The following is a 12,342-nucleotide window of genomic DNA, read 5'->3' as shown; positions in this document are numbered from 1 at the left end:
ATAGATAAAGTGAGCGCTCTTCACATTCTCCATGGTAGTGGGCTACGGGTTATTCATATTGCCCTTTTGATGCAGATGGTTGTGGTTTAAGGAGTTGCACTTTCTTCTTTTGCGATTGGAGATCTCACTCTAATAACAAAGAAAGGCAAACTCGCCGCTCAGTGCTCGTCGTAGCTACTACTTTCTGCAAGCTTTTTTGAATTGCTCTTCATTGACCATCTGAACAAGAAGTCTTGTGTTCTACCATATCAGTTTGGTTTCCAGCCGCGTCTCAGTTGTGCCCATACTTTGTCCGATGTTGCGAACGTATTGACCGATGCTGATGCGTCAGGAGAAAGTCTAGTGCTTGCAGGTTACAATTAGCGCAAAGTGTCTAATTCTCTCATTCACGTCGCTATGTTACTCCATGTAGGAAAACGTGAAGTCCCTTCATACGTCATACTCCTCCGAGATGTGTATCCTCGTCTTAAAGTTCACCTAGTGCTCCATACATCATCTAAAGCAGATGACCGCCCAACGTACCATTCTTGTTTGAACCACGCACCCAATCCCGGTATTTTTCTGGACGTCGAGAAAGGCACCCGTCAAGGTGCCGTTCCTTCCCCTTCACTCTTCAACAATGGAGTTCTCGACGCGCAGTCCGCTGCTCCCTCGTCTTTCATTCTCGCCGGTCTCAATTTATCTCTCGTCTGTTATGCAGACGACATTTCGAACTTAAGCCCCACTATCCAACGCATTAGTGATGTTTTTATATCGCTACAATCTTAGTGTGCAAACCTCGATCTTGAATTCTGAAAAGTCGGGACCTGTATTCTTCAACTGGGAGCACTCACCGCCAGCAGATATTCCTCTCGGGAACAGCAGGATCAATCCAGTTGATCATATTACTTACCTCGGTCTCCCCATTGGTTTCTCAATAAAGCACACAAGACAGCTCTTTATAGCTCACATCGAACGCCAAGTAGGGCTATCGTATGCTTTTTTTGTGACAATTAAGCTACGATTCAACCACTGTCTACTTTCGAAAATGTTTAACTCTGTTGCTCTACCACATTATTTATACATAGCACTGTTTCGGAAAATGTTTACTAAAACAGAAAAGTCAGAATTTCGTTCAGTTTTCTTTCGTTTCGCACAATATCTTCTACGTCCCCCCCCCCCCATTGACTCGCAACTCTTATCTTGTTAGAAAATTCAGCTTAGCTGACCCTATTATAGCTGTAGAAAAGCAAGTCTCTGTACTCGATACCCATCTTTCGAAGTTTTACTATCCTTGGTCTTCGCTACTATCACAGTTTTCATGTGTTTTGTATTTGTTTGTGTTTAGTTGGTTTTTTTTCTTTATGCTACATCTTTCTTTTTTTCATGATGGGTTTTCAAAAAAATTATTATTATTTTTCTTTTAAAATAGGAAAAAAACAGGAACAGAAAATATCGGCCAAAAAGAATCAAAACCCCAAATGGCTAAGCAATCATGAGAAATCGGTTTTATCTTTTAGTTCTTAATGTTTTGGGTTTTTTGTTTTTGGTTTTCTTCTTAATTTTCCGTCAAATTTTTTTTTATGCACATTTTTTAGCAGCACTAACCTTTTTTTTCGTTACTCTGCACTGATGGCGGCTTCTTGAAGATAAAGGTGAAATATTCATGGTTAGATACACAATTTTTTTTGTTTTATTTATATTAATAATTAGAAGTCTAATTCTGTGGTTCAAAATGACTTAACAAACTAATAGATACGTAATATAAAACTGTACCTTATTTCTGAGCTGTTGTCTTTGAAACGTCTCTAAGTTCGTAAAATCCAACGTAGGAGCTAATTTCTTTTCTTCCTCTTCCGAGCTGGATTCTGAAGCATCGTCAAGAGATGTCTCGACCGCCGATCGCCAGCGACGGGGCATCAGTGGAGAAGAAAAAATTTGCCTGTAAGCAATGTATAGTCTGCTTATTCGTCATCTCGAAATTATTTCCACTTTCCATCCTGTTATTAAGCTTTCCAATTTTTTTTATCTTTCAAAGAATTTTCCTGGTAGGTAAACATACTTTCAATTCTCAATTGCTTTTATTCTACCGATGGAATGTATTGCATGTAGGCGGTATAGCTAAATCATGCATTTGAGATGGGTCAGAGAGTGAAATATTTCTAATAAGAAACATGGGACGTAGTTACTAACTATAAATATGGAGCTGTGATTGTAACTTTTGCTCTATTCTTGTCTCCATGCCCCTGGGCAACGGTTCCAAAGAATTCAAGAAGGCTATTTTAAACTAATGCTACCAGTGGTGCCAATTTATGGAACTATCGAGAAGGGAAAAAATCTGTTTTTCAAAATCTGGGGGAAGGGTTTCCATTTTTCCTATGAAAATACTAAAAAAAGGGTGATTTTCAATGAAATATCAAAAGCAAAGTATCTCTCGAAATCTAAGGGAGAAAGCAAATGTCCCCTCACCAAATGGCTCAATTAAACACTTAATAGAACTTTCCAGTAGAACTCAGGCATCTTATAGCTTGTCACAATTGGGATCGCGTGCATATTTCGGTTGACATTATTGCTGGTCTCTGGAGCCAGAGTACGTTCCACCCTCTCTAAGTTTATAAATATAAAGTTTTGGACTTCTTTCAACTCATGGTTGTTTAAGTATTATTTTGGGAATGGGTTGAAATAATCAGTTAACTTCCCTAACCAAGAAACGATTATTATACATTTTGTGCTTAGTGTTTGGCCCTCTGCCTGAGTCGAAAATTCTTTGGTCTACAAAATTTATCGGTATAATTGGAGTACCTAAGTCAGAGCCATTGAGTACGAGCCGCCCTATTCCTCTTCCCCATTGAAAAATTCCTTGTCCACCAAAAGCAATGCAGTAATCCTAGACTTCAGAATCAACGCAAGCATGAGTAATTATCTGAAGATAGATCACTCACTTCATTTGTGGTAGGCAAAAAAAAAGTAACTACTACTACTACTACTAACAACTCACCGCAGCACCAAGCCGTCTGAGGCCAACACAGCTACGCACGCTCCTCCTCCATCCCAATCTATTCAAAGCCTCCCTTTTTACACCCGTCCATGAAGTTTCCATTTCCTTTAAATCTTTCTTTATGACGTCCTCCCACCCCAGACGAGGACAACCTGTTTTCCGTTTAGCCCTAGACGTTTGGCCGAAAAGGAGAATCTTCGGCAATCTGTCATCCTTCATTCGCAGAACTTGTCCAAGCCATCTCAATCTTTCTCTCATTATAGCCCTAGAAAGTGGGATTGAACCCCATTTTTCGTGCAGCCCACTATTTGAAATATGGTTAGTCAGCCGGGTAGCCTACCCAGAATAATCTGTAGGCAATTTTTCTGGAAAACATCTAGCAAATCTTCATCCGCTTTTCGGAGCGCCCATGCTTCAGAGCCATATTTGACCACTGTCATCACTGTAGCTTCCAATATTCTAATCTTGGCTCGCAGACTTATCTTCCTATTCTTCCAAACTCCTTTCAACTGTGAAAAAACACCTCGAGCTTTGGCTATTCTACTTTTAACATCTTCACTGCTCCCACCGTCTTTACTAATGATACTACCAAGGCAAGTGAAGCTGCCCACCTGATCAATCTTTCCGTTACCCAACGTCACCTTTTCATCTTTACTTATTCCTAGCCTTAGTGACTTAGTCTTCTTAACATTCAAACCTCTTCTAGCACCCTGAGCTCACAAAACCTTTAAAAGCTCATTCATTTTTCTCACACTTTCATCTAGGATGCTTAAATCATCAGCATAATCTAAGCCAAGGAGACTTTTTCCTCCCGATTTGATTTCGTGGTCTCCCATTGCCTTTCCTGTGCTCCTTAAGACAAAGTCCATATAAAGGGGGATAGAACACAACCCTGCTTAACTCCTGATTTAATACAAAACCAGCTGCTAATCTCATTTCCTAGCTTAACCGGAGCAGTGTTATTCACGTACATAGCACTAATCACTTCAATGTATTTGTCTGGTGTACCATACAAGGATAAAACCTTTACTAAAGCTCTTCTATTACCAGAATCGAACGCTTGCTCATAATCTATAAAATTGAGGACCAAAGGTGTTTAAAAACTCAGGCACTTCTCAATTATTATCTTAAGAGTAAAATTTTAGTCGCCGTATTCTCTACTTTTTCTAAACCACACTTTTCTTCTCTCAAAGCTTTGGCTACGGCACCTCTCAGTCAAAAAAGCATCATGTTTCTAAGCAATTTATTAGCTATAGAAATAAGACTAATCCCTCGATAATTACCACACTCACTTTTATCACCTTTCTTACAAAGTGACTTAATTAAGGTTTTCCTAAAATCGGTAGGTACTTCCCCTTTTTCAAAAATCATATTCATAATCTTCAGTAACTATTTCTAACCTCAGAGCCACCATATCTAAGAAACTCATTTACCACGCTATCAGCACCTGGAGCCTTATTATTTTTTAGTCCTTTTAGTACTGTCGCTAATTCCTCCTCACAAAACAAATCTTCCTTCACATCCAATGTATCACAAACTTTTTCATTTTCCTCTATATCTCTAAAATAGTGACGAAGACCACACTGCCTTTCCATTACAAACAACAAAAGCACGAAGAACAATAGGGAAATCTTTTTGCAAGACAGTGGAGATAATCTGAATGAATATTTCGGACCTATGTCCAAGGGCCGTCCTCAGCAAGACAAAAAAAAATATATAAAAGAAAAAAGACTCACAACAACATGCGACCAATAAAACCAAAAATTAAAAAAAAATTTCAAAGCAGTCCCAGTACCCTTACTTCAGCGCAGTTCAACCAGGACTGATAAAAAGCAAGTTAAAACAAGGCGATTTAATTAGATGAAAGAAAAATAATTTAAAAACGCACTTTAATTGCTAATCCGGCATTTTTGGAAGCTAACCTCAAAGGTCTTTTTATGACTAGATCTGTATTAATTGTCTATTGATTTTATGAAATAATTCGTAAGGTAATTTTCCGTTAAATTTTTGTATAGAGCATTTAGTGTATATCCCCCCAAGTCCCTTTTTAAGGAAATATTATTAATAATCTTAAGTCTGATTTTAATTGATTCTCGACTACCTGCTTCATGCCTAGGTCATTGCTAATAAGGGCGGATTCATCAAAAAGTATATTGTGGCTAAGACTTTCAAAAATATGGCTCCCTAGTGCAGAATCAAATGAAGCAGTGGAAATATTAGGATTTAGAGCTTTGACAGTATCATCGTTATGCTGTTGTATGCGCTTTTCTAAATTCTGGTGTGTTCTACCTACATAATATTTGCCACAATCGCATGGTATTTGGTAGACCCCTCTTTGGCGAGTAACTGGGGTTTTATCTTTACCAGAATTTAGAAAATTTATGATTTTAAAATTATTTGTGAATACTGCATACAGATTATTTTTCGTGCAAACTTTTTTAAGATTTTTAGTGATTTTTGGGATGTAGGGGAGATAAATTATGTTTACGGGCTTGTCAGAAATCTCACATGGTAAACTATCATTAATTTTACGGGAATGTCTTTTCAGTCTATAGTTAATTACACTATTAATAAATAAAATAGGATGCCCGTTTAATTGGTTTTTAAAAAACCAATAGACATTAACACAGAACCGGTCACAAAAAGACCTTTGAGAATAGCTGCCAAAAAGGCTGGATTAAAAATGAGAAGATGTTTTTTAACTATATTCGTTCCACCTTTTTGAATCACCTTGTTGAAACTTATTTTATTTATTGGACCTGGTTGAACTTCGCTGAAGTAAGGATGCCAGGACTGCTTTGAAAAAAAAAAAAAAAATCATTTTTGGCTTTATTGGTCGCATGTTGTTGTGAGTCTTTTTTCTTTTATATATTTTTTTTTGTCTTGCTGAGGACGGCCCTTGGACATAGGGCCGAAATATTCATTCAAATTATCTCTACTGTCTTGCAAAAGGATCCCTATTGTTCTTCGTGCTTTTGTTGTCTCTATATCTCTTCCTTCAACTCTATTTCGGTTAAGCAAATTCTCAAAATGTTCGGCCCGTCTCTCTTAGTTTTTTCCTTATCGCTAATTGCGGCCCCATTCCTATCTTTAACTGGGACAAGTCCGCATTGACTACTCCCTCTCAATTTGTTAACATGCCAGTACAATATTTAACTATTATGCTGTTTAGCTGTATCTTCCAAATCTTCGGCAATTTTAACCATGGTCTCCACTTCACACCTACTTAGTTCATATTTTAATGCTTTCTCCACTTTCTTTACATTCCTATTATTTTCGTACAGTCTTTTACCAATGTCATTTTTATGCAGGTCCTTTCTCCTTTCTATTTAACATAAAGACTGTTAACTAGAGTTCAGTCATGCAGTCCTAGCTTTTTTCCCTAAGGAAACTACTATAACTTTGCGCGTATCTATTCCGAAATTATTCCCGACGTCATCCACATTATAAAGTTTTTAACTCCCAAATTTAGTATTAAAGTGTTCCTGGAAAGTGTCTCTGAAATTCTTATCCTGGAGTCTACCAACATCACAACTTCCTGGGAGGTAGTTACCCTTCCGATATTTCAGCTTTAAACTAACCCTTGACACTACTAGATGATGATCTCTACTTTTAACATCAATAACGGCATTCTTATTTACCCTAATATCTTGTTTTGATCCTGCCAGTCTTCGGTTTACAATAACATAATCAATAAGGTTTGCTGTCTTACCATCACGTGAATATCATGTTAACTTATGAGCCATTTTATGACCAAACACCTTATTCGTTATAACTAGACTGTTATACCTACAAAATTGCAAGAGTCTGTATCCATTACTGTTTTCTTTTTCCTACACCAAATTTATCTAGGCTAGGATACCATCTATCTCTATTTCTACCGACTTGGGCGTTAAAATCTCCTAGTAAAAACACCATATTTCTACCTGGAAACCTGTCTATTTGCTCCTATAACATTAGAAAAAATTTAACTGAGTCACTATTGTCTTCGTAAATTAGTTCTGCAGGGACACATAATACTATAACTGATACCCTGAAGTTTTTAGTCACAAAATGAGCAAGTTGTATCATGTTATTAATACCTTCTCAGCCTAATCAAGACTTAGCAGCTTCCTTATTCATCATGAGCCCTTTTCCCTGTCTATGTACCCCATCCTTCCTGCCTGAGTAAACAAATTCTATATCACCTAATTTCATGCTTTCTACCCCTGGGATATGAGTTTCTGATACTCCTAATGAATCCAGTTCGAATCGTCTGAATTCGTCGGTCAAAATGTCGATACAATAGTCATTTTTTAACGTCGTAACGTTCCAAGTTCCAATTTTCATATTCTTTAAATCATTGAAATTATTTTCTCCTCAGGAAAAGCAATGATCCCGGATACCAGTGCAGGACTGGGATCACATATCTTCTCTAGTCTACACCGAAGCGCTTAAGCCGGCTTAGACCCGGACAGCAAGAAGTCCCTGGGACCTCCATGAATGGGGGCTTTTTGCAATCCTGCGCCCATCTTGGTCACAACATGGTTTTCAGCACTTGGCGATGCTCTTCTATCAACAAGAGTTGAAATCCTGCACAGACAATCTCAAGCCTATTACCTCCGACTCGTTATATATTCATGCCTACAAATATTATGCTACTATGGGGAGGTAGCCCATAATAGATAAATTAGCTAGGAAGAGGTTTTTTAGCCCGAAGACGCCCTTCAAAACATAACAAGCCCAGAAGAATTATCCATTAGTCAGAATCCCATGCGAATGCTGTGTCGTTTACTAGGCTATAATTTCCTCGAGGGGCGCCACTCTTCAAGTAGGAAAAGAGTTGACCGCAATTTCTCCAGTCTTGCAGGTACCCTGAAAGGGTCGAGGCAGCCCTTTGCAGAGGCCGTTGTCCATATACCCGGATAACGAAGCTTACCAATTAGATTGGAACCATCCTCTGGCCAATGTATGTCATCTATGCCATCCAAAATCAGAAACGAAAACACTATTCTTTTTCAAATACATTAAAAGAGCGACTTTAATACCTAAAACCAGCAAAATCGCCACGAACGAAATGTGGGCTGCTGACCCTCTCAACATCTATCCATAACGTTCAAGTATGTGGTGGTGCATGTATTAAACCAACACATTTCCAGTACTTTCGTTGATAATATGAGAATACTTCTTTTTTTAGGAAGTTCCTATCCAGTTTGTTTCTATTGTAGTATGTTTTCAATAAAACACAAGAAACCGCTTGAACAGACATCCCCTGTGTGGTCAGAGCAATTTTTTTACTCATTTTCAGCTATAACGTCACCCTCTATTTATATTTGAAAACAAACTTCGTTCAGCGAATATTTTGATTGTGGTTCATTTCAAAAGTGAATTTTTAAGTCATCTTTTCCCTTATTTTTCAAAGAAGGCCTTTTGTACAAACAGCATTCTTAGTCCGAGCATGATCTTCCGAAAAATAAGATATTAAGGTGTAGATTGCCCTTCTCCGGTCCATATTTTAGGACTTGGTGCTGGAAGTAAAAGCCTCTTGCTGGAAATTAGCATAAGAATCCACGTTTTGATCCTTTCGGTTTAAAACTTACCGTTAGTATCACTAAGAAATAATTCACACTAGCAATTTCTTGTGAAGAGTTTTTAATTTCTGGTCTTTATTAGCCGAAACTCACTCTTTACTAGGTTGCAGCTACCGCTGCAGACATAATATAGAAAAATAATATTAGCGAACAAAAGGTTCCATACGCCAAGTGAATATATTACTTTAACGTCGTAATGACCACATAATACAATAAACTTTTGAAGTGTAAACAGTAAATTTTAAACCTGCTGGAAACTCATGGAAACATATAAATGTTAATCTTTTAATGGGTGCCTGTCTAGTTTCTAGATGGGAATGTGACGGTAGCAGCGGCCAAAAGTTGCGCGAATAACGATTTCAGAGTGGAGGAGCAAGAGAAATATAAACTTTATTTCTTACTGAACCGAGAATCCGGTAACTGACATATACAATAAATCAAAGCATACACAGTATCAACAAAGAGGATACACGAAGCAAGGGACAAAAAAAAAAAAAAAACTACGGATATAAGAACAAGTTATGCAATAAATTATGAACATACCACATCAGATTTCAAATATAATCATCAGTTTAAATGATTTTTATTAGTCAAAAACTGCCATACCAAGGGTATTGCAGATTCGCAAGCATAAGGGAAAGGCAAAATTGACGGAAAACAGATCAACAGCTTATTCAAACGTCCTGTCAAAATCTATCAAACAGTTCGTGGTAACGAACTGTAAGTAAGGAGCGACCCGGCTCAATGGTAACCGAAACTCTAAAAAACGGGATTTTGATACCAATAGATACATCCAAAGAATCAGGTTTCAAATCTGATTTCAAAAAAATAAGTTTCGGCAAGTTTAATTTTACCCATCAAAAGTTTCACACCTGAGAAAATTTTACAGATTTTCGAAAAAAGTAGGAAATACACCCTTAAAATTACTGAACCTTAATTCAATTTCCACCATCATATACCGCGTATTAAGGAACCCTACTGTAGAGGTTCCAAGCTCCTATCTACAAAAATGTGGAATTTTCAATTTTTTGCCAGAAGAAAGATCACGGATGCGTGTTTATTTGTTTGTTTGTTTGTTTGTTTTTTTTCCCCAGGGGTGACCGTATCGACCCAGGGGTCCCAGAATATCGGGAGAGGGCTCATTCGAACGGAAAATAAAATTTCTATTGCCCTTTTTAAGTGACCAAAAAAAAGAGGGCAACTAGGCCCCCTCCCACCCTCATTTTTTTCCCAAAGTCACCCGATCAAATTTTTGAGATAGCCATTTTGTTCAACATGGTCGAAAATATGATAAAAATGTCTTTTAGGATGACTTGATCCCCCAAAGTCCCCAGGGGGAGGGCTGAAAGTTATGAACTCTACTCAATGTTAACATATAGTATTGGTTATTGGGAAGTATACAGATTTTTTCAGAGGAGATTTTTTCTGGTAGGTGGGGGAAGGAGAGGGTCGGGGGCGATATGGAAGGCTCGTTCCCGGCAGGCCGTTTTCCTGGGGGCCGGGACACGGCGCTGCAGGGGGCGCCGGATGTCCCAGCATTATTAAAGAAAAAGATCAGGAATTAAATAAAAAAAAACAAGTTTTTTAACTGATCAACTGATTGTGATTAAGAGGTCATTTTTGAAGAACTGGAAAAAAAAATTCGAACTATAGTTTAAAGAGCAGGGTATTGACTAGGGGGCGAACCCCCTAGTATACGTGTTAAAAATTTATGAATATAGAAGTTCGTTACGTAAGTTAATTCTAAGTTACGTATATTTATTACTAATAAAAACGTTCGTAAATAAAATTAAACAAGTTTCGAGAAAGCCCTTTAACCAAATATAATATGCAAATTTTGTTTTAATTATTCATGTACGGTGATCCAAAACCAAAACCTGCATTAATTCAAAAACGTTCAAAAATTAAATAAAAAAAACAAGTTTTTTTAACTGAAAGTAAGGAACGACGTTAAAACTTAAAACGAACAGAAATTATTCTGTATATGAAGGGGGCTGTCCCTCCTCAACACCTCACTCTTTACGCTAAAGTTTAACTTTCTCACAACTCTATTTTTTTAAACAATAAAAAACTTTAGCGTAAAGAGCGAGGCGTTGAGGAGGGTACAGTCCACTTCATAAACAGAATAATTTCTGTTCGTTTTAAGTTTTAACGTCGTTCCTTACTTTCAGTCAAAAAAACTTGTTTTTTTTATTTAATAGTACAAAAGAATGATCTGTTCACTCGAAACGCAAGCGAGATCAATTTTTAATCCCATCACAGGAGCAATGTAGGATGTCATTCGTCCCAATGCTATATAGGAAACAATTTAAATGACAGGGATTAGTAACAAATTGAGTTAAATAACGAGGTGGCTAAAATCTAGGTAACGTTAGGTTATTCTTACAGTGAAAAAAGTTTATTGTCCAGCTGCTACCGGAACTCTTAAATCTATCTTAAACTGGATTGGTCTAAATATTAAAAAGTACAAGAGACTAAATATTATTTTCCGACTGTCATTATCTGCTATGATCAGCGGAATGACAAATTCGTGTAAACGAGGGTGTGTTAGAAACTTTGCCACACGCTTGGACGTTGTTTGTTTAAATAAAACGACAGATATAATTTTAATAAATTTATCATTAATCGGGAGCGCTCCGGAAATGGTGGGTGCAACCTCATCTCGATTCTTCTAATAGACTTGAAAATACGGAGATATTTTTACCATGGGATGAAACTTAAAAATTGAACCCATATCAGTTCAGCATAGAAATAAGAATCAATATCTATTAATTTTTACCGCCCGTGTCCTTGGCCAAATTTTATAATAAATTAATGTTACAACAACTATGTTTTATGTGGTAAAAACCGTTTGCTTCTAAAATTATAACAAATCGTTTTTTCTATTATTTGAATGTAAATGTTAAACTTTGTTTTAGATGTTCTGTGTTAGTTGATGATGAAACGGGGGGGGGGGGGGTACTGTTATAATATTCAATTAGATCAATAAACTCTTTATTTTTATTTCGGAAATTTGTTATCTACTTCCGTGGAATATTACCATACTTTGTATTTAATATAGAATTTGGGTTTTGGTATTGTTAACTCCCCTTCCTTGCAGGCACGTATAGATATGTAGAATTTTCGAAAGAATTTTAGGTTGTTATGGTACTATTGGTACAACTGCTTGTTTGGTACGGTCTCTTTTTTTTGGAATCCATGCTATTTTATTCAATAAATTACAAAACCTAGTCAACAGTTTGATGATTTAACCACTATTTAACTCTAATAATAGTTTCACTATGTTTCTCTTTTTGTTTAAAAGGCAAATCATTTATTAGCAGTATGGTTATATTTGATCATTTTATTGCAGACTAGGTGCATTTTAAGGTAAGATCTTTGTTTTAAATGCTTACCTAATTGGAGAACAATTTTCCATTCTCATTACATTTCTTCTTCTTCCTGATCGCGGGCTGGCAATAGGCGTTGTTGGGGCTGATTTGCCACGGACGTTTGTACTATCTGACACCTGGTCAGCTCTCTCCTTAGATGGTTTCTGCAACCATCTTTTAAAGTAAAAAGTTCGATCAGTTAAAATATATCGAAGATGACAGTTGTTAGATTATGAGTAGCTCTTGATTATTATAAGAGGCATTTTTAATATTAGCATTCAGGTAATTCTTCTTGTTTTTGCTGTGAGAAAATGCTGTAAAAATTTGGAATAATTGACAAGGCGAACCCTCAAAACACATTTATCAAGCTGAGTTAGACTGTGAGTGTGTGAGAGGCTTGAATTGATATTTGAATAACATAAAA

The 12,342-nt window shown here is 36.9% G+C and overlaps 1 protein-coding gene across 1 annotated transcript in view; it reads right to left on the bottom strand.

Annotated features, from left to right (window-relative positions):
* Positions 1-1,719: 1,719 nt before the first annotated feature.
* Positions 1,720-12,342, bottom strand: part of LOC148955363 (uncharacterized) — a 48,099-nt gene continuing 37,476 nt past the window's right edge. Inside the window, exons 4-5 of the mRNA XM_089107116.1 lie at positions 11,943-12,092; positions 1,720-1,921 (exon numbers count right to left, since the gene is read on the bottom strand). Of these exons, the coding sequence (XP_088963242.1) occupies positions 1,720-1,921; positions 11,943-12,092 (352 nt within the window). The remainder of the gene's footprint in view (positions 1,922-11,942; positions 12,093-12,342) is intronic.

The sequence above is a fragment of the Artemia sp. Qi Xiang Cuo genome, chromosome 2, assembly GCF_049724085.1.
Source record: "Artemia sp. Qi Xiang Cuo chromosome 2, ASM4972408v1, whole genome shotgun sequence".
NCBI lineage: Eukaryota > Metazoa > Arthropoda > Branchiopoda > Anostraca > Artemiidae > Artemia > Artemia sp. Qi Xiang Cuo.
The sequence above is the reverse complement of the archived record's forward strand: the minus strand, read 5'-3'. Positions and strand labels throughout refer to the sequence as shown.